General features: G+C 38.2%; 1 protein-coding gene and 1 long non-coding RNA gene across 2 annotated transcripts in view; one reads left to right on the top strand and one right to left on the bottom strand.

Moving 5' to 3' along the window:
- Positions 1-27,826, bottom strand: part of LOC309610492 — a 121,024-nt gene that overhangs the window by 9,722 nt on the left and 83,476 nt on the right. The gene's annotated exons all lie outside the window — the stretch shown is intronic.
- Positions 5,155-27,041, top strand: DYNAP (dynactin associated protein; the record flags this gene model as incomplete). The annotated part of the gene is made up of 5 exons (XM_082355452.1): positions 5,155-10,530; positions 11,619-11,765; positions 22,408-22,572; positions 25,122-26,225; positions 26,268-27,041. The coding sequence occupies exons 2-5, from the start codon at positions 11,685-11,687 to the stop codon at positions 27,039-27,041; spliced, it is 2,124 nt and encodes a 707-aa protein (XP_082211578.1). The 5' UTR covers positions 5,155-10,530; positions 11,619-11,684.

Genomic DNA, 27,826 nt, shown 5'->3' with positions numbered 1-27,826 from the left:
AATTCCCCTTTGCTCATGTAACCTAACATATCCACGGGGGTGAGGATGTGGACATCTTTGGTAGGTCATTATTTTGTCTGCCACAGATGAGTAGAAATGAGCCTGGGGAAGGAGATCAGGGGTGGAGGATAAATTTCCAAGGAGAACACAAGTGGACAGACAGAGACCTTGAGACAGGCTTCCATAAATTAATGAAAAAGAAGAACATGTTTGAAGGGTGGAGAAAGTAGGGAATAGTGGTGCAAGCTACTGTTTTAGAGTAGGAGCAGCTAGACTTTGCAGGGCCTTTTTGCCTTGTTAGAGATTTGCGATTTTTTTTTTTTTCTACATGCAATGGGTATCCTTCGGAATACTGGGTGGGACGTGGCATGATGTAATTGGCATTTAAGGATCATTTTATGTCCTTGGAGGAGAGTAGACTGGGGAGGCTAGTGATGAGGCTACGGTAGTTACCAGCGGAGGAGATTTATGAGAACCTTTAATTCAGAGCCTGGCCATCAGTAAGAAGTGTCACGTCTGTAGTTCTTCTCCACATTCAGGCTGTTCTCGGGCATCTTTCTGACAACACACATTATTTTTCCAAATTCTACTCCTCTCTCAAAGGCTCTCTTCACTCATGCTGCCCACTTTCACTCCTTTTTGCCAACCTCCAATATACTTTAAGATCTGGCTCAAGATTCATACCTCCAAGAAGCCTTCAGTGACTGGCTTTGTTCTGCATTTGTCACTGCTTTTGCTTTACGTGTATTTTGAACAACATCACTCTCTGCATATTTACTGTACGTTTCACCACATTCCTCCTAATTGAGTCTACTCCAGCATCTCACAGCAGTTTCTGTCCTGCGCAAATTCCAGAGCCACCACGACTGAGACAGATCAGATAGGTAAAGCCCAATTTTGAACATTAGAGTTCTGGAGTCTTACTTCATCTCCTATGCCCTGACATCTAATGTTTCAGCCTTGAGATGAGGTATAACAACCCTTTGCTGACCACTTGGAGCCCTGTTTTACTCAAGATAGCTTAGGTTTTGCTGCAGTAACAAACAGCACAGGTATTGTCATGGCTTATGACAACAAAGGTTTATTTCTTGGTCACACTACTTGCCTATTACTGGTCACCAGAGCCCACCTATGGGCTCTGCTCCATTATCATTTTCTGAGACTCAGGCTAGTGGAACCTGGCCTCTTTGTGGAACATTGCCATTGACCATGGCTTATGACTTGTCTCAACATTATAATGCTCCAGTCTCAAAGTGATACACCTTCTACTGACAACTCTGGACAGAATAAACCTCACCTCAGGTAGGCTGAGAAGAAATAGAGGAGGATAGAAAGTGCAATTCTATCATGTATTGGAAGAACTTGAATGACTAGTACTACTTTCATTGTGGTCTGGGGATCAGTGCTCATCCCAACATTTAATGGTACCCTAGATCTGAGAACTAAATTATGATGATGGCATTTACAAGTCCAAATCCTTTCTCTACGACTCATTCTGTAGGCCTGAGATCCTCCTGGATCTCCTTTCTGAGGTCCTGTTCTAGCAATAAGCTTGTTTCCTGGGGTCCGCCAATAGGACTGGAAGCCTTGTCTCCATCCCTTAGGACTGGAGTCTCAGCTATCCAGGTGCTAGAGCACTGATACCTATAGGCAAATCATGACGTAGATGGCAATGAATGCTCAAACTCCTGATCCATTCTCCAATTGAATGGTACCTGTTGAGAAGCCGTGATATTTTTCTTTGAATTCTCTCATGCTGATCATTTGCCTGAACCGCAGACAGAGATTCAGTCTGCAAAGCTTGTAAGTCTTGCCTTCTGCCCAGGAATTCCTAAGCCTATGATATAAGTTGGGTCTAAATTCCAGCGTCTTCTCCCTAGTAGGCAAGTCTGCTCCAGGTATTAATGGCACTCCTTTCCTGCTATTAGTAAACAACCCTGCTGCCTTGATGTATTCTGAGGCATGTCACAAGAATCTCTAGTTGTTGTTTTTTTTAATTTATTTCTATCCATAAGAGATTAAACTTCTAAATATTTTCCCCTCTCCTCCCTTTCCCAAATTTTCTCAGCATCTAAAGTGACACAGTGAATATAGTAAGTATTTGATAACCACTTCTTGGGTGAATGAATGCAGAGCCACAGACTCATCTTAAAACTAATTATCACTAAATGCTTTGGTATTTCATCAGGAAAATGGGGTAATGATACTTAATTCAGGAAGGTATTAGGAGGATTAGACGCGACCAGTGAGGTGTGTACTAGAACAGGCACCCCTTCACAAGAAATGTCAGTAATATTAATAACAAGATGTGGCGGAGTCAGTAACTAGCCAGGTATAGAGCAGCACCCATTTAGTGTGCTCTAGTGACATTCTTCAACAAGAGATGAAACTTTAATTTTCTTATCTCTCATCTATATCTGAACTGCCCTCCTGCAGCTTTCTCTTTATGGGAAAGGAAAATAACCTCTTAATTTATTTAAGCTTTTGTTTTTTTGTTGGGAAGGGCAAGAGAGGTAGATTCTCAAACAAATGTGAAGATAGTTTTAGTTTTTTCACTCTCTCACTTTGATCACTTTTTTCCCATAGTCACTGTATTGGTTTGATTTTGACTTAATACCCAAAAACTTCTTTTACAACTTCTATGCATTTTGAATGATTATCTTATCAAGTTTAATAGGAAATACAGCTCTAAATACTGTACAAAAGCCTTTGAAATCTGCTGTCTGTTGGGGTATCATTTCAATCACAATACAACACAGTGAACTATGATAATGTCCTGGCCTAAAAAAATTGCTAAAGATGACAGAGCTGGAGCTGTCATATTAGTTGTCATCACACTGAAAGGCCAAAGCACAAACACAAAGGTGTTTTGATTTTTATTTTTTTTCATCTGATGCTGGCCTCTTTGTTTTGTTTTGTTTTTCCTTAATTTTATTTTATTCATTTTTTTATACAGCAAGCTCTTATTAGTCATCAATTTTATACACATCAGTGTATACATGTCAATCCCAATCTCCCAATTCATTACACCACCACCCCCGCCCCCCCGCCACTTTCCCCCCTTGGTGTCCATATGTTTGTTCTCTACATCTGTGTCTCTATTTCTGCCCTGCAAACCGGTTCATCTGTACCATTTTTCTAGGTTCCACATACATGCGTTAATATACGATATTTGTTTTTCGCTTTCTGACTTATTTCACTCTGTATGACAGTCTCTAGATCCATCCACGGCTCAACAAATTACCCAATTTCGTTCCTTTTTATGGCTGAGTAATATTCCGTTGTATATATGTACCACATCTTCTTTATCCATTCGTCTGTCGATGGACATTTAGGTTGCTTCCATGACCTGGCTATTGTAAATAGTGCTGCAATGAACATTGGGGTGCATGTGTCTTTTTGAATTATGGTTTTCTCTGAGTATATGCCCAGTAGTGGGATTGCTGGATCATATGGTAATTCTATTTTTAGTTTTTTAAGGAACCTCCATACTGTTCTCCATAGTGGCTGTATCAATTTACATTTCCACCAACAGTGCAAGAGTGTTCCCTTTTCTCCACACCCTCTCCAGCATTTGTTGTTTGTAGATTTTCTGATGATGCCCATTTTAACTGGTGTGAGGTGATACCTCACTGTAGTTTTGATTTGCATTTCTCTAATAATTAGTGATGTTGAGCAGCTTTTCATGTACTTCTTGGCCATCTGTATGTCTTCTTTGGAGAAATGACTATTTAGGTCTTCTGCCCATTTTTGGATTGGGTTGTTTGTTTTTTTCACTATTGAGCTGCATGAGCTGTTTACATATTTTGGAGATTAATCCTTTGTCTGTGGATTCGTTTGCAAATATTTTCTCCCATTCTGAGGGTTTTCTTTTCGTCTTGTTTATGGTTTCCTTTGCTGTGCAAAAGCTTTTAAGTTTCATTAAATCCCATTTGTTTAGTTTTGTTTTTATTTCCATTACTCTAGGAGGTGGATCAAAAAAGATTTTGCTGTGATTTCTGTCAAAGAGTGTTCTTCCTATGTTTTCCTCTAAGAGTTTTGTAGTGTCTGGTCTTACAGTTAGGTCTCTAATCCATTTTGAGTTTATTTTTGTGTATGGTGTTAGGGAGTGTTCTAATTTCATTCTTTTACATGTAGCTGTCCAGTTTTCCCAGCACCGCTTATTGAAGAGACTGTCTTTTCTCCACTGTATATCCTTGCCTCCTTTGTCATAGATTAGTTGACCATAGGTGCATAGGTTTATCTCTGGGCTTTCTATCTTGTTCCATTGATGTATGTTTCTGTTTTTGTGCCAGTAGCATATTGTCTTAACTACTGTAGCTTTGTAGTATAGTCTGAAGTCAGGGAGTCTGATTGCTGCAGCTCTGTTTTTTTCCCTCAAAACTGCTTTGGCTGTTCGGGGTCTTTTGTGTCTCCATACAAATTTTAAGATTTTTTGTTCTAGTTCCATAAAAAATGCCATTGGGAATTTGATAGGGATTGCATTGCATCTGTAGATTGCTTTGGGTAATATAGTCATTTTCACAATGTTGATTGTTCCAATCCAAGAACATGGTATATCTCTCCATCTGTTGGTATCATCTTTAATTTCTTTCATCAGTGTCTTATAGTTTTCTGCATACAGACATTTTGTCTCCCTAGGTAGGTTTATTCCTAGGTATTTTATTTTTTTTGTTGCAATGGTAAATGGGAGTGTTTCCTTAATTTCTCTTTCAGAGTTTTCATCATTAGTGTATAGGAATGCAAGAGATTTCTGTGCATTAATTTTGTATCCTGCAAGTTTACCAAATTCATTGATTAGCTCTAGTAATTTTCTGGTGGCATCTTTAGGATTCTTTATGTATGGTAACATGTCATCTGCAAACAGTGACAGGTTTACTTCTTCTTTTCCAATTTCTATTCCTTTTATTTCTTTTTCTTCTCTGATTGCCGTGGCTAGGACTTCCAAAACTATGTTGAATAATAGTGGTGAGAGTGGACATCCTTGTCTTGTTCCTGATCTTAGAGGAAACGCTTTCAGTTTTTCACCGTTGAGAATGATGTTTGCTGTGGGTTTGTCGTATATGGACTTTATTATGTTGAGGGAGGTTCCCTCTATTCCCACTTTTGGAGAGTTTTTTATCATAAATGGGTGTTGAATTTTGTCAAAAGCTTTTTCTGCATCTGTTGAGATCATCGTATGGTTATTTTTCTTCAATGTGTTGATATGGTGTTATCACATTGATTGATTTGTGTATCTTGAAGAATCCTTGCATCCCTGGGATAAATCTCACTTGATCATGGTGTATGATCCTTTTAATGTGTTGTTGGATTCTGTTTGCTAGTATTTTGTTGAGGATTTTTGCATCTATAGTCATCAGTGATATTGGTCTGTAATTTTCTTTTTTTGTAGTATCTTTGTCTGGTTTTGGTATCAGGGTGATGGTGGCCTCATACAATGAGTTTGGGAGTGTTCCTCCCTTTGCAATATTTTGGAAGAGTTTGAGAAGGATGGGTGTTAGGTCTTCTCTAAATGTTTTATAGAATTCACCTGTGAAGCCATCTGGTCTTGGACTTTTGTTTATTGGAAGATTTTTAATCACAGTTTCAGTTTCATTACTTGTGATTGGTCTGTTCATATTTTCTATTGCTTCCTGGTTCAGTCTTGGAAGGTCATACCTTTCTAAGAATTTGCCCATTTCTTCCAGGTTGTCCATTTTATTGGCATAGAGTTGCTTGTAGTAGTCTCTCAGGATGCTTTGTATTTATGCAGTGTCTGTTGTAACTTCTCCTCTTTCATTTCTAATTTTATTGATTTGAGTCCTCTCCCTTTTTTTCTTGATGAGTCTGGCTATTGGTTCATCAAGTTTGTTTATCTTGTCAAAGAACCAGCTTTTAGTTTTATTGATCTTTGCTATTGTTTTCTTTGTTTCTTTTCATTTTTGTCTGCTGTGATCTTTATGATTTTTCCTTCTTCTAACTTTGGGTTTTGTTTGTTCTTCTTTCTCTAGTTCCTTTAAGTGTAAGGTTAGATTGTTTATTTGTGATTTTTCTTGTTTCTTAAGGTAGGCTTGTATAGCTATAAACTTCGCTCTTAGTATTGCTTTTGCTGCATCCCATAGGTTTTGGATCATCGTGCTTTCATTGTCATTTGTCTTTAGGTATTTTTTGATTTCCTCTTTGACTTCTTCACTGATCTCTTAGTTATTTAGTAACGTATTGTTTAGCCTCCATGTGTTTGTGTTTTTTACGTTTTTTCCCCTGTAATTCATTTCTAATCTCTTAGCGTGTGGTCAGAAAGATGCTGGATATGATTTCAATTTTTTAAAATTTCCTGAGGCTTGATTTGTGACCCAAGATGTGATCTGTCCTGGAGAATGTTCCATGCGCACTTGAGAAGAAAGTGTAATCTGGTGTTTTTGGATCGAATGTCCTATAAATATCAATTAAATCTATCCTGTGTATTGTGTCACTTAAAGCTTGGGTTTCCTTATTTATTTTCATTTTGGATGATCTGTCCATTGGTGTAAGTGAGGTGTTAAATCCCCCACTATTGTGTTACTGTGTTACTGTTGATTTCCTCTTTTATGGCTGTTAGCAGTTGCCTTATGTATTGAGGTGCTCCTATGTTGGGTGCATATATATTTATAATTGTTATATCTTCTTGGATTGATCCCTTGATCATTATGTAGTGTCCTTGCTTGTCTCTTGTAACATTCTTTATTTTAAAGTCTATTTTATCTGATATGAGTATTGCTACTCCAGCTTTCTTTTGATTTCCATTTGCATGGAATATCTTTCTTCCATCCCCTCACTTTCGGTCTGTATGTTTCCCTAGGTCTGAATTGGGTCTCCTGTAGACAGCATATATATGGGTCTTGTTTTTGTATCCATTCAGCAAGCCTGTGTCTTTTGGTTGAAGCATCTAATCCATTCACATTTAAGGTAATTATAGATATGTATGTTCCTATGACCATTTTCTTAATGGTTTTGGGCTTGTTTTTGTAGGTCCTTTTCTTCTCTGTGTTTCCCACTTAGAGAAGTTCCTTTCGCATTTGTTGTAGAGCTGGTTTCGTGGTGCTGAATTCTCTTAGCTTTTGCTTGTCTGTAACGCTTTTGATTTCTCCATCAAATCTGAAAGAGATCTTTGCTTGGTAGAGTAATCTTAGTTGTAAGTTCTTCCCTTTCATCACTTCAAGTATATCATGCCGCTCCCTTCTGGCTTGTAGTGGTTTGCTGAGAAATCAGCTGTTAACCTTATCAGAGTTCCCTTATATATTATTTGTCGTTTTTCCCTTACTGCTTTCAATAATTTTTCTTTGTTTTTTAATTTTTGCCAATTTGATTACTATGTGTCTTGGTGTGTTTCTCCTTGGGTTTATCCTGTATGGGACTCTTTGCGCTTCCTGGACGTGGGTGGCCATTTCCTTTCCCATGTTAGGGAAGTTTTCGATTATAATCTCTTCAAATATTTCCTTGGGTCCTTTCTCTCTCTCTTCTCCTTCTGGGACCCCTGTAACACGAATGTTGTTGCATTTAATGTTATCCCAGAGGTCTCTTAGGCTGACTTCATTTCTTTATTCTGTTCTGCAGTAGTGAATTCCACCATTCTGTCTTCCAGGTCACTTATCTGTTCTTCTGCCTCAGTTATTCTGCTATTGATTCCTTCTAGTGTAGTTTTCATTTCAGTTATTGTACTGTTCATCTCTGTTTGTTTGTTGTTTAATTCTTCTAGATCTTTGTTAAACATTTCTTGCATCTTCTCGATCTTTGCCTCCATTCTTTTTCCGAGGTCCTGGATCATCTTCACTATCATTATTCTGAATTCTTTTTTTGGAAGGTTGCCTATCTCTGCTTCATTTAGTTGTTTTTCTGGGGTTTTATCTTGTTCCTTCGTTTTGTACATAGCCCTCTGCTTTTCATCTTGTCTATCTTTCTGTGTATGTGGTTTTTGTTCCACAGGCTGCAGGATTGTAGTTCGTCTTGCTTCTGCTGTCTGCCCTCTGGTGGATGAGGCTATCTAAGTGGCTTGTGTAAGTTTCCTGATGGGAGTGACTGGTGGTGGGTAGAGCTGACTGTTGCTCTGGTGGGCAGAGCTCAGTAACACTTTAATCCAGTTGACTGCTGATTGGTGGGGCTGAGTTCCCTCTCTGTTGGTTGTTTAGCCTGAGGCAACCCAACACTGGATACTACCTGGGCTCTTTGGTGGGGCTAATGGTGGACTCTGGGAGGGCTTACGCCAAGGAGTGCTTCCCAGAACTGCTGCTGCCAGTGTCTGGGAAGCCACAGCCACCTCCCGCCTGTGCAGGAGACCCTCCAACACTAGCAGGTAGGTCTGGTTCAGTCTCCCCTGGGTCCCGATGTGCACACTACTTTATGTGTGCCCTCCAAGAGTGGAGTCTCTGTTTCCCCCAGTCCTGTCGAAGTCCTGCAATCAAATCCCTCTAGCCTTCAAAGTCTGATTTTCTAGGAATTCCTCCTCCTGTTGCCAGACCCCCAGGTTGGGAAGCCTGACGTGGGGCTCAGAACCTTCACTCCAGTGGGTGGACTTCTATGGTATAAGTGTCCTCCAGTCTGTGAGTCACCCACCCAGCAGTTATGGGAGTTGATTTTACTGTGATTGCGCCCCTCCTACCATCTCATTGTGGCTTCTCCTTTGTCTTTGGATGTAAGGTATCTTTTTTGGTGAGTTCCAGTGTCTTCCTGTTGATGATTGTCCAGCAGCTAGTTGTGATTCTGGTGTTCTTGCAAGAGGGAGTGAGAGCACGTCCTTCTACTCCACCATCTTGGTTCAGAGACATCCAAAAAAATCGGTGTTTCGATTAATATCAGATCACGGTGAAATTTGTCATGGAAGTATTTGAAGTGGGTGACTTTATCAATAAATTAGTTTTGTTGTAATCTTTAAGACTACAGTGTGGTTCATTTTATAACAGATGACAGTTTAACAGGCTTTGCATTCTTTGGCCAAAAAAAAAATTACCAGTTGTTGAAAGACCATCAACCACTCTCAATTAATATAGATTTCCACATTTTTTTGACTTAAAATTATGCAGATATCAAAGAGCTTTTCTAGGAGATATTCAGCATACCAATGAGAGTTACCTGTATTTCTTTGCCTGTTATAGTAATCCAGGTGTGCCCCTCTCTAGCTGTTGGTTTGTGATGTGAAAAAGCACAAAAAGTATTCTTTGGAAAAATTAAGTTCTAAATTTATGCTGAAGATTTAAGTGCATAGCGATTTACTTTGGCTCTTGAAACAGTTCATCAGCTAATGACAATGAGGGTGGGACTTTGATGTTATTTTGTCAGTGACTTAATGATATACACTCTGGAATTTTACCTTCTCAGTGGTTCTGGAACTCCAGGGCATAATATAAATATGTGTGTGTTAGTACTGCAATACTAGATTTTTTTAAAGCTCAAGTAAACTGTGTATTCTAATCGAATATTTGTTCACTAGAGATATTGAATCAATTTTTAAATGCACTGACTTATCCAGTGGTCATGGTTAGTACTAGTGAATCTCCTAACTCACATGGGTTCTTTATTGCTAAGTGACCACATGTCCTGGTTTACATGGGATAGTGTTGTCTCTGTAAAATTAAATTATTAATACTGCTTCCTTTTGCTCTCAGAAGTATTTTGGTTTGGAGTGATAAACTACATGATCACTCTACTTATATTGTCACAGAAGCCATAGTTTCACTGCCTTAGTTTCATTATGGAGGGGTAAAACGTTGTCTTTTACTCCTTCCTATAATAAATCCCTTCCCTAGTCTTTTCACACCTTTTTTATTCTCTAGATCCAAAGGCCATTTTACTTTGCTTCCATGGATTCCAATGGAAACTTTTAGCTAAAGAATGCATCTATAAGAGAACTTTAGAAATGATCAAAAAATATTTTAAGACATAATCAGTATATGTTTTACTCTACTCCAAGAGAGCAGGAATCTTGACTCTTTTATTCACCATTGAGCACTCAGCCTCTTGCACAATGCTTGGGTATAACAGAGACTGACTCAGTAGTGCTTATTGAAGGAATAAGCAATTAAAAACTTACCCATTTTTTAATTTGAGAAAGTTGTAGTTTCTTTACACACACAATTTTCTTCCCTAAAGATATGAAGACACTCCATGTGCATGCTTGGGATCATTGGTTAGCAAACTATTTCTCAAACATGTTTGAATAAAGATTACTTGACATTTGGCCAAAAAGTCAGGCTCCCAGACTTTTCCCCTGAAAGTTCAGTAAGTCTCAGATGGCTTCAGGCATCATATCTAGGATCTTTTCCAAATCCAAGTCTTTGATATCTTTGTTTCACTTTGTTTTCAAAAGACATTTGCTTGACTTCCTACTAGGCTGTCCATCTTTCTACAAAGTCACTATTAATAAACTAATTATAAAGACGGTATTAGACTGAAAGGAAACTGGGTTCTACCACCCAGCTGATTTTATCACTTCCCCTCTTTGGACACAAATTTCCTCAATCTTAAAATGACAAGGCTGAACTCCAAGATCTCCCAGCCCTCTTGCAGCTCTACTATCAGGTAATTCTTATCTTTGAAACCTCATAGATATCTGGCCAGTTAAAAAGTGCTACATGAGACATTTTCAACAAAAAAGTGTAAGTATTTTGTCTTTGTTGCTTCATTTGTAAGAAATTAACTATGGACTAATTACAAATTGAAGAGATATTTTTAAACTTTTAGGTTATTTAAGCACCATTCTTCATAAATAATTTTCTATACCAGTTTTATTTGGGATTCCTTGGGTACGTGTGTTGGGAGCTGATTGATAACTTTTTATTTGAGGTTAAAAATGATTTCTTAACTCTTTTCAATTGTCTTTTAGATCCCTCCAAAGATATATCTACAGATAAGAAAAAAGTCCTTTGCTCCTGAGTATAATTTTCAGAAGTTAGAAAAGCCCTACCTGCCAAAGTGTCTTGTTACTAAACTGTAAGCAAAATCAGAAGTAATCTTCTGGGTAACTATGCCAAATAGATCTCACAAAAAACGAAGAGAAGGGGCTCTTGGTGAATATATTCACAGAGATTTGTTTATCAGATTAACTGTCTGTATCAGTCTGGGGCTTGGAGACAGGTAAGCCAAGTTGTACTATTTTTTTCCAGAAGTATAAATCAAGTTAGATTAACATTTTCTAGAAGCAGAGAAAGAGAATAGATTGGAAAAGTTTTAAAGGTGGGGAGGAACCCAAGAAGGTCAAGACTTGATGAGCAGAGGGTCATGAGTGCCTAAAGGTTGTTGCCAGTAAGAGCGGAAAGATGTTCCTGTCTGTTTGGAAAAGAAGCAACAGCAACATTCACTTATTTCAGAATTCTATCTTGGGCTGTTCCTGAAGTCAGAAGGAAGAGTTCTGTGAAATGATGTGGTAGGAGAGAGAAGGAAGAATTGTATAATTGCAGTTTCATTCTACCAGGAAGCCGCCTGGTGGCATAGTATTGAGGGTGTCATCACAGAGGTTGGATTGGTTTTCTTGCATCCTCATGTAATTTCTTAACACCCACTTCTTCCTCTAAGGTGGATCCCACATAAAGAATAATTATTATTTAGTCTAATCCACACTAGCAGTGATGTCTCATAGTGGATATTAATCAACTTAATTATCTCTCAAGGTTGCAGGTATAAAGAGCAATGCACAGGCTGAAAAGTATTTCTGGAGTTAAGCTTGTGCTTCAAGAATGGACAGAAAATGTGGGAAATACGTAGTGAATACTGAACACTCTGGAAACCAGCCGATGAGTATTGGTGGCACCACCGTGGTATGTTCTGATAGTTCAGAGTCTTGTTTTCAATAATAATACAACTCTGATTTTTTTTTATTACAACATGGTTCTTCCCAAAAAGCAATTCTTAATCAGAATTCTACATGAAAGACAATTTTTAGCTATTCTATTACTACTTGTTAATTAGAAAACTTGTATTTTTTTCTGTATATCAATATATGCATTATTAAGAAATTTATTTTAATACTCACTAATCTAAGATATTAGCAATTTGGGGGTAATAATTTAATAAACTGTTCAAATAATTCTCTACAGTTATCATAACTAGAGTATAAGATGACAAATCTGTGGTTGATTGCATTAACAATTTATGTTGTTAAAATGTGATATATAGATTTTTGTGGTAATTGCCTGGATTTTAGTGTAATGTGTAGATTTGTCAGAACTCAAAGATTTCGTACATTTTTGAAAGTCAGAACATAATCTTGTAAGTGAATTCTATGCCTAGGAAGCAAATTATCTAGCAAGTCCTTTAGATTAGCCTCTACTTAACTACATATGAGTTTCTTTTTTAATAAAGAATTGTATTCAAGGGAATATTAGAGTTCAATTATATACAATATTATTTGACTATTGCTTATGTTTTTAGAAGAAATAATTTAGTACTGTGTGTTTTGGGATTGCCTTTTATGTAACTTTGCCTCTGACTAGAGCCCTTGATACTGGAAACATGTGGAAATGTGTTGAATGAAATCAGTATAAGTTTGAATGGACAGTTACATTCTGTGAGGAAAAATATTTTTGTCCCCCTGCACTAACAAGGAAGGTACAAGGCAGAGAAATTGTTCTCTTGATTCTAGACCAGCACTCCTTTCCCCTAAAGATGTTCTTCATGGTTCTTCTAGCCTTGCAACTATGTCATTAGGTCTTCACAGTGTCAAGATACTCAGATAAAAAGGTCCCTTTACTAAGGAATTATTCATCTTGAAGATTTCCCTAGATAATAATGAGAGTTTTCAAATAAAGGGCATGTATCTTCATCACTGACTATCTCACTTTACATCTGGATATTTGGACATAATGGTAGAGAAATTTTTTTTTAATTGATGGCCATTTTCACCAGTGGATTATAGTAGCAGTTGAAGTCTACATAAAATAGAGAAATTTAGGAGTTTGTTTTTCCCTTAGGAAACATGAAATGGTAATCTCTTAAGTTATAAGCATAGAATTTAAAATTTTATTCTATGAACATAGCTAATGCATATTGGGTGTATGTAATGGAGATTATTGGCTTCTACCAAGAGCTAATTAACTATAATTCATAGCCCCCCAACTTCTCAAAATTTTAACTTTAGAGACTACTCTGCTCTCAGTGCAATCACTCACCATCTTTCTTCTCTTAAATATTTTAAATTCTGGTAAATTGGTCTTGCCAGTGAATTTTTATTTAATTAGAAAAGTTCAGAAAAATATTCAAGTTCATCAGCCATAAACAAACTGGATAGCTGAAGAATAACGATAGTAATAATACAAAGAAACACAAAGCATTTATAAAATATAAATATGTGTAATTTTCTCAAAGCTACCTATTTAAAAACAGATGGAAATTCTTAAAGTGCTTGTGTGTATCATATCTTCTTTTATTTGGTATCACTGCATAACCATTCTCTTTACTTCTTTGGTGTGATATTACACCTTTAGAAAAACAGAACTTGACTAATTTTTTTTGCCTGAGTGTATTCCTTCTTGACTATATTTAATCATAATTATACTCCCTTTTATTCTTAGTTATAGTTGCTCAGTGGCCAACGTCTGCACACATATGTAGCTTGATTGTTTTTATAGAAATTCGAGATTGAGCCCGCAATGTCAATAGCATTTTTAATAACCATTTAGGATTGGTTATTTAATCAATGTAATTGAGAGAGTACATTTAAATAATGCTCTCGCTGTCCTATGAGTAAAACTTAGATAATTCTATAATGTTTTTGAGCTATAACAAATTTATACATAACAATTTATACTCCTGTAAGAATATAACACACATTGCTATCTTTTTCTTAAAACTGTATCTGGAGTTATTTCTCTCTCTCTCTCTCTTTTTTTTTTTAGTTGAAATAATCTTCTATTGTTAGAAAATAACATTCAAATAAATAGAGCTATATTTTAACATAGTAAGTTTATAAAATGTTATAGATGGTGCTGTTGAGGAAATGTCTTAGACTGACTTCAAGAAAAACCTAACCACCAAAACCTTTCTTATTTGAACCCATCCTTTTCATTCATTTACTTTAAAGAATTCAACATGTATTTCAAAGACTTCAAGAATAATGTAATTGGGCTTCCCTGGTGGCGCAGTGGTTGGGAATCTGCCTGCTAATGCGGGGGACACGGGTTCGAGCCCTGGTCTGGGAGGATCCCACATGCCACGGAGCAACTAGGCCCGTGAGCCACAACTACTGAGCCTGCGCGTCTGGAGCCTGTGCTCCGCAACAAGAGAGACCGCGATAGTGAGAGGCCCGCGCACCGCGATGAAGAGTGGCCCCCACTTGCCACAACTGGAGAAAGCCCTGGCACAGAAACGAAGACCCAACACAGCCAAAAATAAATAAATAAATTAATAAATAAATTAATCTTCTTTTTTAAAAAAAAAAAGAATAATGTAATATGCACACCACCATCCCCACCCCACCGCGGTTTTCCCCCCTTGGTGTCCATACGTTTGTTCTCTACATCTGGGTCTCAACTTCTGCCCTGCAAACTGGTTCATCTGTACCATTTTTCTAGGTTCCACATACATGTGTTAATATACGATATTTGTCTTTCTCTTTCTGACTTACTTCACTCTGTATGACAGTCTCTAGATCCATCCACGGCTCAACAAATGACTCAATTTCGTTCCTTTTTATGGCTGAGTAATATTCCATTGTATATGTGTACCACAACTTCTTTACCCATTCGTCTGTCGATGGGCATTTAGGTTGCTTCCATGACCTGGCTATTGTAAATAGTGCTGCAATGAACATTGGGGTGCATGTGTCTTTTTGAATTACGGTTTTCTCTGGGTATATGCCCGGTAGTGGGATTGCTGGATCATATGGTAATTCTAGTTTTAGTTTTTTAAGGAACCTCCATATTGTTCTCCATAGTGGCTGTATCGATTTACATTCCCACCAACAGTGCAAGAGGTTTCCTTTTTCTCCACACCCTCGCCAACATTTGTTGTTTGTAGATTTTCTGATGATGCCCATTCTAACTGGTGTGAGGTGATACCTCATTGTAGTTTTGATTTGCATTTCTCTAATAATTAGTGATGTTGAGCATCTTTTCATGTGCTTCTTGGCCATCTGTATGTCTTCTTTGGAGAAATGACTATTTAGGTCTTCTGCCCATTTTTGGATTGGGTTGTTTGTTTTTTTCACTGTTGAGCTGCATGAGCTGTTTATATATTTTGGAGATTAATCCTTTGTCTGTGGATTCGTTTGCAAATATTTTCTCCCATTCTGAGGGTTGTCTTTTCGTCTCGTTTATGGTTTCCTTTGCTGTGCAAAAGCTTTGAAATTTCATTAGGTCCCATTTGTTTAGTTTTGTTTTTATTTCCATTACTCTAGGAGGTGGGTCAAAAAAGATCTTGCTGTGATTTCTGTCAAAGAGTGTTCTTCCTATGTTTTCCTCCAAGAGTTTTGTAGTGTCCGGTCTTACAGTTAGGTCTCTTATCCGTTTTGAGTTTATTTTTGTGTATGGTGTTAGGGAGTATTCTAATTTCATTCTTTTACATGTAGCTGTCCAGTTTTCCCAGCACCACTTATTGAAGAGACTGTCTTTTCTCCATTGTATATCTTTGCCTCCTTTCTCATAGATTAGTTGACCATAGGTGCGTGCGTTTATCTCTCCGCTTTCTATCTTCTTCCATTGATCTATGTTTCTGTTTCTGTGCCAGTACCATATTGTCTTGATTACTGTAGCTTTGTCGTATAGTCTGAAGTCAGGGAGTCTGATTCCTCCAGCTCCGTTTTTTTCCCTCAAGACTGCTTTTGCTATTCGGGGTCTTTTGTATCTCCATACAAATTTTAAGATTTTTTGTTCTAGTTCCGTATAAACTGCCATTGGTAATTTGATAGGGATTGCTTTCAATCTGTAGATTGCTTTGGGTAGTATAGTCATTTTCACAATGTTGATTGTTCCAATCCAAGAACATGGTATATCTCTCCATCTGTTGGTATCATCTTTAATTTCTTTCATCAGTGTCTTATAGTTTTCTGCATACAGACCTTTTGTCTCCCTAGGTAGGTTTATTCCTAGGTATTTTATTCTTTTTGTTGCAATGGTAAATGGGAGTGTTTCCTTAATTTCTCTTCCAGAGTTTTCATCATTAGTGTATAGGAATGCAAGAGATTTCTGTGCATTAATTTTGTATCCTGCAACTTTACCAAATTCATTGATTAGCTCTAGTAGTTTTCTGGTGGCCTCTTTAGGATTCCCTATGTATAATATCATGTCATCTGCAAGCAGTGACAGTTTTACTTCTTCTTTTCCCATTTGTATTCCTTTTATTTCTTTTTCTTCTCTGATTGCTGTGGCTAGGAGTTCCAGAACTATGTTGAATAATAGTGAGAGTGGACATCCTTGTCTCGTTCCTGATCTTAGAGGAAATGCTTTCAGTTTTTCACCGTTGAGAATTATGTTTGCTGTGGGTTTGTCATATATGGCCTTTATTATGTTGAGGTAGGTTCCCTCTATGCCCACTTTCTGGAGAGTTTTTAGCATAAATGGGTATTGAATTTTGTCAAAAGCTTTTTCTGCATCTATTGAGATGATCATATAGTTTTTCTTCTTCAATGTGTTAATATGGTGTTATCACATTGATTGATTTGTGTATGTTGAAAGATCCTTGCATCCCTGGGATAAATCTCACTTGATCATTGTGTATGATCCTGTTAATGTGTTGTTGGATTCTGTTTGCTAGTACTTTGTTGGGGACTTTTGCATCTATATTCATCAGTGATATTGGTCTGTAATTTTCTTTTTTTGGAGTATCATTGTCTGGTTTTGGTATCAGGGTGATGGTGGCCTCATACAATGAGTTTGGGAGTATTCCCCCCTCTGCAATTTTTTGGAAGAGTTTGAGAAGGATGGGTGTTAGGTCTTCTCTAAATGTTTTATAGAATTCACCTGTGAAGCCATCTGGTCCTGGACTTTGGTTTGTTGGAAGATTTTAATCACAGTTTCAATTTCATTACTTGTGATTGGTCTGTTCATATTTTCTATTTCTTCCTGGTTCAGTCTTGGTAGGTTATACCTGTGTAAGAATTTGTCCTTTTCTTCCAGGTTGTCCATTTTATTGGCATAGAGTTGCTTGTAGTAGTCTCTTAGGATGCTTTGTATTTCTGCGGTGTCTGTTTTAACTTCTCCTTTTTCATTTCTAATTTTATTTATTTGAGTCCTCTCTCTCTTTTTCTTGATGAGTCTGGCTAATGGTTTATCAATTTTGTTTATGTTCTCAAAGAACCAGCTTTTAGTTTTATTGATCTTTGCTATTGTTTTCTTTGTTTCGATTTCATTTATTTCTGCTCTGATCTTTATGATTTCTTTCCTTCTTCTAACTTTGGGTTTTGTTTGTCCTTCTTTCTCTAGTTCCTTTAGGTGTAAGGTTAGATTGTTTATTTGAGATTTTTCTTGTTTCTTGAGGTAGGGTTGTATAGCTATAAACTTTCCTCTTAGAACTGCTTTTGCTGCATCCCATAGGTTTTGGATCGTCGTGGTTTCATTGTCATTTGTCTCTAGGTATTTTTTGATTTCCTCTTTGATTTCTTCAGTGATCTCTTAGTTATTTAGTAACATATTGTTTACCCTCCATATGTTTGTGTTTTTACGGTTTTTCCCCTGTAATTCATTTCTAATCTCATAGCGTTGTGGTCAGGAAAGATGCTGGATATGATTTCAATTTTCTTAAATTTCCTGAGGCTTGATTTGTGACACAAGATGTGATCTATCCTGGAGAATGTTCCGTGCATACTTGAGAAGAAAGTGTAATCTGCTGTTTTTGGCTGGAATATCCTATAAATATCAATTAAATCTATCTGGTCTATTGTGTCATTTAAAGCTTGGGTTTCCTTATTATTTTTCATTTTGGATGATCTGTCCATTGGTGTAAGTGAGGTGTTAAATCCCCCACCATTGTTGTGTTACTGTTGTTTTCCTTTTTTATAGCTGTTAGCAGTTGCCTTATGTATTGAGGTGCTCCTATGTTGGGTGTATATATATTTATAATTGTTACATCTTCTTCTTGGATTGATCGCTTGACAATTATGTAGTGTCCTTGCTTGTCTCTTGTAACATTCTTTATTTTAAAGTCTATTTTATCTGATATGAGTATTGCTACTCCAGCTTTCTTTTGATTTCCATTTGCATGGAATATCTTTTTTCCATCCCCTCACTTTCAGTCTGTATGTGTCCCTAGGTCTGAATTGGGTCTCTTGTAGACAGCATATATATGGGTCTTGTTTTTGTATCCATTCAGCAAGCCTGTGTCTTTTGGTTGGAGCATTTAATCCATTCACGTTTAAGGTAATTATTGATATGTATGTTCCTATTACCATTTTCTTAATTGTTTTGGGTTTGTTTTTGTAGGTCCTTTTCTTCTCTTGTGTTTCCCACTTAGAGAAGTTCCTTTAGCATTTGTTGTAGAGCTGGTTTGGTGGTGCTGAATTCTCTTAGCTTTTGCTTGTCTGCAAAACTTTTGATTTCTCCATCGAATCTGAATGAGATCCTTACTGGGTAGAGTAATCTTGGTTGTAGGTTCTTCCCTTTCATCATTTTAATTACATCTTGCCACTCCCTTCTGGCTTGTAGAATTTCTGCTGAGAAATCAGCTCTTAACCTTCTGGGAGTTCCCTTGTATGTTATTTGTCGTTTTTCCCTTGCTGCTTTCAGTAATTTTTCTTTGTCTTTAATTTTTGCCAATGTGATTACTATGTGTCTCAGTGTGTTTCTCCTTGGGTTTATCCTGTATGGGACTCTCTGTGCTTCCTGGACTTGGGTGGCTATTTCCTTCCCCATGTTAGGGAAGTTTTCGACTATAATCTCTTCAAATATTTTCTGTGGTCCTTTCTCTCTCTCTTCTCCTTCTGCGACCCCTATAATGTGGATGTTGTTGCATTTAATGTTGTCCCAGAGGTCTCTTAGGCTGTCTTCATTTCTTTTCATTCTTTTTTCTTTATTATGTTCCACAGCAGTGAATTCCACCATTCTGTCTTCCAGGTCACTTATCCGTTCTTCTGCCTCAGTTATTCTGCTATTGATTCCTTCTAGTGTATTTTTCATTTCAGTTATTGTATTGTTCAACTCTGTTTGTTTGTTGTTTAATTCTTCTAGATCTTTGTTAAACATTTCTTGCATCTTCTCAATCTTTGCCTCCATTCATTTTCCAAGGTCTTGGATCATCTTCACTATCATTATTCTGAATTCTTTTTCTGGAAGATTGCCTATCTCCGCATCATTTAGTTGTTTTTCTGGGGTTTTATCTTGTTCCTTCATCTGGTACATAACCCTCTGCCTTTTCATCTTGTCTATCTTTCTGTGAATGTGGTTTTTGTTCCACAGGCTGCAGGATTGTAGTTCTTCTTGCTTCTGCTGTCTGCCCTCTGGGGGATGAGGTTATCTAAGAGGCTTGTGCAAGTTTCCTGATGGGAGGGACTGGTGGTGGGTAGAGCTGACTGTTGCTCTGGTCGGCAGAGCTCCGTAAAACTTTAATCCACTTGACTGCTGATGCGTGGGGCTGGGTCCCCTCCCTGTTGGTGGTTTGGCCTGAGGAGGCCCAACACGGGAGCCTACCCGGGCTCTTTGGTGTGGCTAATGGCGGAGTCTGGGAGGGCTCATGGCAAGGAATACTTCCCAGAACTTCTGCTGCCAGTGTTCTTGTCCTCACGGTGAGACAGAGCCACCCCCTGCCTCTGCAGGACATCCTCCAACACTAGCAGGTAGGTCTGGTTCAGTCTCTATGGGATCACTGCTCCTTCCCCTGGGTCCTGATGCGCACACTACTTTGTATGTGCCCTCCAAGAGTGGAGTCTCTTTTTTCCCCAGTCCTGTCGAAGTCCTGCAATCAAATCCCGCTAACCTTCAATGTCTGATTCTCTAGGAATTCCTCCTCCCGTTGCCGGACCCCCAGGTTTGGAAGCCTGACGTGGGGCTCAAAGACTTCAATCCAGTGGGTGGACTTCTGTGGTATAAGTGTTCTCCAGTTTGTGAGTCACCCACCCAGGAATATGGGATTTGATTTTTTTGTGATTTCACCCCTCCTACCGTCTCACTGTTGCTTGTCCTTTGTCTTTGGATGTGGGGTATCTTTTTTGGTGAGTTCCAGTGTCTTCCTGTCGATGATTGTTCAGCAGTTAGTTGTGATTCTGGTGTTCTTGCAAGAGGGAGTGAGAGCATGTCCCTCTTCTCCGCCATCTTGGACCCTCTTTTGGATTTTCTATAAACCCAATCATGTCATTTTTTATTTTCATATTTTATAACTTTATTTTTGTTTTCCTAACAATGCACTGGCTACGACCTCCAATGTAATGTTGAATGGAAGTGGTGAAAGTGAACATTTTGTGTTGTTCCCAAATTCAGGGGGGAAGCATGAAATATTTCACCATTAATTGTGATGTTAGCTTAGGTTTTACAGAGCTATCCTTTATCAGATTATGGGAAATCTCTTCTATTACTAGTTTGCTCAGAAATTTTATCACAAATTGTTGTTGAATTTTGCCAGAACTCTTTCTGCATTTTTTTGATATATTCACATATATATTTCTCCTTTATTTCTGTTAATGTGGTGAATTATATTAGCTGTTTTGAATGTTAAACTAACTTTCATTCTAAGTTTAGGTAGTTGGGTAGACCTCACTTGGTTATGAGTTTTTACCATTTTGATATACTTTTGGATTTAATTTACTATTATTTTGTTCATAATGTTTATATGTATATTCTTCAGAGATTGACCTTCAGAGATTTCAAGGTCAGCTCTTTAACTTCCTATGCCAGGCAGCCTCAAAGTATGGCAAATGTCCTTAGGGGGAAACCAGTCTTATGTTTGTGTTAAGTCCCTTTCTGATAGCAGGATTTTATCTCCTAATCACTATGATACTGCTGAAGACTTTACTCTGCCTTTCCATCCTGACTGCCAGCCTCCTGAGCTATTCCAGAACATTACAAAGGCCTTGTGTTTGGGGATCCCCTATTTTCCAGTCTGTTATGCTGGACTCAAATGAACAGCAAAAGTTTTGCTGACTCTTTTGTTAGTCAGAACCTCAACTCATACTCAGAATCAGCGAATGCCCCCAGAAAATAAAATGGTCTATGATTATTAGATCACTTTGGAAAAGCTCTTTCTTCTTTTAAATTTTAAGTAATCTAATTTTCACTTCTTTGAAAGCCCTTCAATTTTATTTATTTATTAATTGATTGATTGCAGTGGAAGAAGTGTCCTATTGCAATTTACTATACCTAGAATCTCACTTCACCTCTTTAGATTTGATTTTCTCATTATGAATAAGACCCCAAAGTGTTGTTCTTTATAAGCCTTGAAGTCTCTAGAATTTTCATTTTGGGACTTTTAAATTCTATTTTATTAAAAAAAATTTTTTTCTGGAAAGAAATTTATTATTCCATACTAGCTGAAGCACACAAATTTATGGCCATGTAGAATTACACAGAAGTATGTAATTTTTTTTATTGAATAAAAGATTCTTTAAATTCTATAGTGCTTTACAATTTTTAGAAGTTTCATACGCATGATTTTATATAGTCTCATAATAACCCCTTTCCCCCCGATCCTCCTCCCCCTTTCCTCTCCCCACTGGTAACCAATAGTTTGTTCTCTATATTTGTGAGTCTGCTTCTTTTCTGTTTTATTGACTAGTTTGTTGTATTTTCTATTTTACAGTATTTGTCTTTCTCTGTCTGACTTATTTCATTTAGCATAATGCACTCCAACTCCATCCATGTTACTGCAAATGGCAAGAATTCATTCTTTTTTATGGCTGAGTAGGATTCCACTGTAGATATATATCACATCTTCTTTCTCCATTCATCTGTTGATGAACATTTAGGTTGCTTCCATACCTTGGCAATTGTAAATAATGCTGCTATGAACATTGGGGTGCACGTATCTCTTTGAATTAGTGTTTTTGTTTTTTTCAGTTATATTCCCAGGAGTGGAATTGCTGGGTCATATGATAATTCTATTTTTAGTTTTTTGAGAATCCTCCGTACTGTTTTCCACAGTGGCTGCACCAATTTACATTCCCACCAGCAGAGTAGGAGTGTTCCCTTTTCTCCACATCCTGTTATGGGACTTTTTAATATAGCTCTCTACATCAGCTTACCACATAATGATATTTAACAAATCCTTTAAATATGATGAAGGTAAAAGATAATGCCTGAATTTGAATGTCAATAATTATATAAATAATTAAATGTAACTTATGATGACCTAATTAGATTTTCTTGTTTTGAGAAGAAATATAATAAATGTATTTATTTATTCCTCAGTCAGGTTTCAGATGATCTTATTTGATCAAATAAGCCATAATATGACACAATCTAATTTATATTTGTCCGAATTGTATTACTTTAGACACAAAATACAATAGCATCTTATTTTTCTCCCATTCTTTCCTGTACACAGCCATTCCTGAACCTTAGAAACGATGAAGCTCAGAGTTCAGCCTGTAAATTTGCAACATCAATTGATGTAACTGGTGATGCTGGTCCCAATTTAACTGACATCTGCACCAACAGAGGGACCCTTGGACTTTCAGAATTTCCAAACAGAGAATCCCAACATTGTCAGGTAATGTCTGCGGTGACACTGTTTCTCTGGGTTATGATGTAATCCACATGGAAGTGTTTTTGATCTAATATTAGAGAAAAAACATTTAATCAATTAACATTGTTCTTTTGAAAATCTACAGCATCCTTTGAACATGTCAAATCACTGAGAGGGAATGCAGAAGAGGTAGATTTATGGGGCTCTTAATTTAAGGAGCTAATGATCTTGATGGAAAGAAAAAACACCTATAAAGTTTAGGGAAAATATATAAGCATCAAAAAAAAAGCAGTTTTGGGTTCCTTTTTTTGGAGGACCGAGTAGCTGATGACAGCAAATGCATTGACAGTAAATGACATTGTAACCCTTGCTCAGTGGAAGGTGAAGTCATGTGTTAAAGCCCTGGGGCCCTAGTCTGTGGGTGATCTGGCTCACTCTCCTTCCCTTCCTGCTTCTAAGCATAACTGTGGGCCTTCTGTTAGCCTCCTGTTTCTGACCTCGTGTGTTTTCAACCTTGTGTTAGAAAATATTTAGCCCTCCCTTGGTTTGGTGCCCAGAAGCAGATTTCCGGTGTTCTTTACCCTGTTTCTCATTATTCTGTTTTCTTCACCTTGAGATCTGATCTCTGAGTCTTCCCTCCATTCCACCCCCTACTCCAGGTGAAAACTTGATTTTGACTGATTGCTAATGATGCCTGGCAGTTTGGTTCAATTCTTCTGGCTCTGGACTACACCCCTCTTCTGATTAATCCTGCTATAGAGACAGTTTGGAAAGACTTTGATTAAAGAAGAGAGGATAAACTCTTAATGACAAGAAACATTGTGGAAGAAGGCTTTTGATAGAATTATTTAGAGAATATATCTCTGATGATCTCAAACAAACCAGACCAATCAGAGAGCTGAAAGTTATTTTAGATGCCTTTACTTAGCCACAGATGGAAAACATCGTGGTCTAGGAAGTTTAGATGGTTTGTAAGAATTCACACAGCTAGATAGTAGCAGTAATAGCACTTGAGCACAGGTCTCAGGTTAGGTTAAGATGAGTTTTTATTCATCTTACTCCTCTTTTTAAAAATTCAAACAAAAAATGAGGGTAATTTTCCTCTGAGATGTGAGTATCGTCCTTCCTCTCCTCCCCCTTTGATTTCCTTTCTAAGGCCTAGATGACATGGGGCAGGAGGTGCCATTAGTCATTGGGCTCTCTTAGTTGGTGCCACAAATTCCCTTAGCCTTGGTACCCAATGCCCTTGAACTGCTTCTGATTGCCTAGTGGGTGTCACTCTCAACACCCAAATTGTGGTTTATCGTCTGAGACAGTGTCCACTATTTTGGAACATTGAAGAGTTACCCTACATGCTCCAAAGACATATGTGCTCTTTGTTTCCTTTAGTGATTGTTTTCAGTCATAAGAAAATGGATAAGAATGAGCTAATTAGTGAAATCAAATGTTTCTTGAGTACTTAGAAAGTGCTAGGACAACGTTATTCATACTGTTTTCTTATTTACTGTTTAGCCTTATTAAATAGGTGATATTATCCATGCAAGGGAATTGAGGCTTTGCAAGACACGGCAAATTTCCACATACCACCATCTATCTAGTAAAAGGTGGATTTAAAATTTAAACCTAAATCTGTTAGAGTCCAATGGCTATGCCCTTAATTACTATAAAGCCCTGCCTTCTGCAAAAATCTAATTTGAAGGATGTTTCTTATTCTAATTTTCTCAATAACATTTGGAGGTAGATATTATTATCCCCACTTTTGATACAAGGCAAGTTGAGAATTAGGCAAGTTAAGAAACTTGCTCAGAATATTAATGGTATGGAATTCAAATTCAAGACTCTCTTGTCTCAAGGCTTACATGTTTTATACTATGCAATGTTTCCTCTACAATAACAGATAAAAGAGAGAGATATTACAAAGTAATATTACTGACATTAATCCCTATTCTAATCTTATAGATTTTTACGGATGAAAAAATAAGATCAAAGAGGTTAACTTCTTACACAGTGAAAATAGCTGGTGGCAGCACAAGCTGGATTTCAACAAATGTATTAACTCTGATTTTCATGCTGCCATTACTAACCTGTATGAATACCTAGCTAGAATATTTGATAAGCCATTAATTAAAGCATTTAAAATGGAAGGCTACAAAGCAGACACAAATCTGATAGTTGATAGGCCAACGAAGGGAGAAGATTTTATTAGGTGATATTTTGGGTCCCTCAAATCACTGTATGCAACAGTCAGACACACATGTGTTGATACTTCTTTTGATGGTGGGAGGAATAAATGGTTTCTAAGATGACATTTAATATTTCTTTTAGTTTTAAATACGTATGGAAAGAAAGCAGACACATCAGTGGATGTTCCTTTATTCCTATTACAAAGACCAAGCCTTTCCCAAATGAAACATTAAACTTGAGCCAATATTTATTACTACAGGCTATTAAGGTATTCTTTATGTTTATACATTCTTCCACTGAAGTAATCTATATATAAAAAGATTATAAATGACATATTTTTTTTGCAACGGTGGTTTCAACTTCAGTAATTATATTTAAATCCTTTCCAGGTGACACGAAATTTGTTTAGTGACTGGTCTGTGTGGAAAATATTCCTGGCTTGTCTCTTAGCTTCTGTGATAACAATGGCAATTGGAGTACTCATAGTGTCTCTGCTGTATAATGGGAAAAATAATAATGCCCCCATTGTTATACAACTTACTCAAAACCAGGGGGCAATCTCATTGACAACTGAAACAACCTCAACTCCTAGTTCCGAAACTACAGTTGCGACTAGCACAATAGATTCTACCACAACATCCACTTCCAGTACCATGACTACCATCACTGAGCACACTTCAACAGAACTTACAAGTATACCAACCACTGATTCCACAGAAACCACAATTGCAACAGCTGCCACTTCAACTGAAAACACGATCACAAATATAGCCAGCACTACCACTGAGGGTACGACCGAAACAGCCACCACTGCTTCCACCACTTCTACTGAGACCACGACTACCACAGTGGCCACCACCACACCTCAACCGACTACCACAACAATGGCCGGCACTACCACTGAGGCTGCAACCACAACAGACACAACTGATTCTCCCCCTTCTACTGAGACCACGACTACCACAGTGGCCACCACCACACCTCAACCAACTACCACAACAACAGCCAGCACTACCACTGAAGCGGAAACCACAACAGACACAACTGATTCTCCCACTTCTACTGAGACCACGACTACCACAGTGGCCACCACCACACCTCAACCAACTACCACAACAACGGCCAGCACCACCACTGAAGCTGCAACCACAACAGACACAACTGATTCCCCCACTTCTACTGAGACTACAACTACCACAGTGGCCACCACCACACCTCAACCAACTACCACAACAACGGCCAGCACTACCACTGAAGCGGAAACCACAACAGACACAACTGATTCTCCCACTTCTACTGAGACCACGACTACCACAGTGGCCACCACCACACCTCAAACAACTACCACGACAATGGCCGGCACTACCGCTGAAGCTGCAACCACAACAGATGCAACTGATTCTCCCACTTCTACTGAGACCACGACTACCACAGTGGCCACCACCACACCTCAACCAACTACCACGACAACGGCCATCGCTACCACTGAGGCTGCAACCACAACAGACACAACTGATTCTCCCACTTCTACTTAGACCACAACTACCACAGTGGCCACCACCACACCTCAACCAACTACCACAACAACGGCCAGCACTACCACTGAAGCTGAAACCACAACAGACACAACTGATTCTCCCACTTCTACTGAGACCACGACTACCACAGTGGCCACCACCACACCTCAACCAACTACCACAACAACGGCCAGCACTACCACTGAAGCTGAAACCACAACAGACACAACTGATTCTCCCACTTCTACTGAGACCACGACTACCACAGTGGCCACCACCACACCTCAACCAACTACCACAACAACGGCCAGCACTACCACTGAAGCTGAAACCACAACAGACACAACTGATTCTCCCACTTCTACTGAGACCACGACTACCACAGTGGCCACCACCACACCTCAACCAACTACCACAACAACGGCCAGTACTACCACTGAGGCTGCAACCACAACGGACACCACTGATTCTCCCCCTTCTACTGAGACTACGACTACCGCAGTGGCCACCACCACACCTCAACCAACTACAACGACAACGGCCGGCACTACCACTGAAGCTACAACCACAACAGACACAACTGATTCCACCACTTCTACTGAGAGTATGACTGCCACAGTTGCCACCACTTCAGCTGAACCAGCTAGCACAACAATGGCCAGCACTACAAATGAGGCTACAATCCCATCAGCCACCTGTATCCCTTCTGCAACCTTTGGCATACCTACCACCACGGCAATAGCCACCTCTTTTTCTGAACCCACCAGCACAACTCTTAGCATCATCTTTTAAACTTACCCTGTCACCATAACTCTAAGCATTTTCCCTTACTGAAGGCATTACCACAATTGCAGTTACCATTTTATTTTCACTCAGAGCCCATGAGTACCTGGTTCATATTGACTGAATCTCTGACCACCATTCCTTTTTCTGAATCCAATATTATTATATTATAATACCAGTTCACCCCTTTCTGTTTCACAATGGTAAACTCTCCTCCTCAGCTGAAGCTCTAACTGCACAAATCATTCAACACTGTGAACGCAAGTCTGATTCATTTTCATTTCAAATCAACCTATGGTATCAGTTTACCAGAATCGCCAGACACTACTCTCTGCTATTCCATGTATTTACACTACCGCAATTGCTACTTCCATCTCAGGTAGTGACTCTAGTCTGTTTTCTGATATAATGTAAGCATCATCTTCAACCCCCTTTGCTACCTTCCCAGGTAAAAATAAAGTCAACACAGATGCTACCAACTCAGATGACTTTCTAATCACAACACCATAATGACCTCAGTGAGATTATAATCTCCTTAACCTGGTAATAGAAACAATAATACCTGTTAATAGAAGATGTAACCACAGCTACGTCATTTACTATCACAATACAGTTTGCAATTCCACTGCCCCTTCAAATGAATTCATAGCCAGACCCATATTACATCAACAATATACTCTAGCAACAACTTCTACTGAAATTTTGCAATAGGGACCACGACATCAATTAATCCTACAGTCATACTATCATTTCTACACCTCATCATTTCTACAACACAGCCGTTTGTACTGTAT

This window comes from Balaenoptera borealis, assembly GCF_965194805.1.
Source record: "Balaenoptera borealis genome assembly, chromosome: 14".
In the NCBI taxonomy this organism is placed as follows: domain Eukaryota; kingdom Metazoa; phylum Chordata; class Mammalia; order Artiodactyla; family Balaenopteridae; genus Balaenoptera; species Balaenoptera borealis.
Note: the sequence above shows the minus strand (reverse complement) of the source record. Positions and strands in the feature narration are given on the sequence as shown.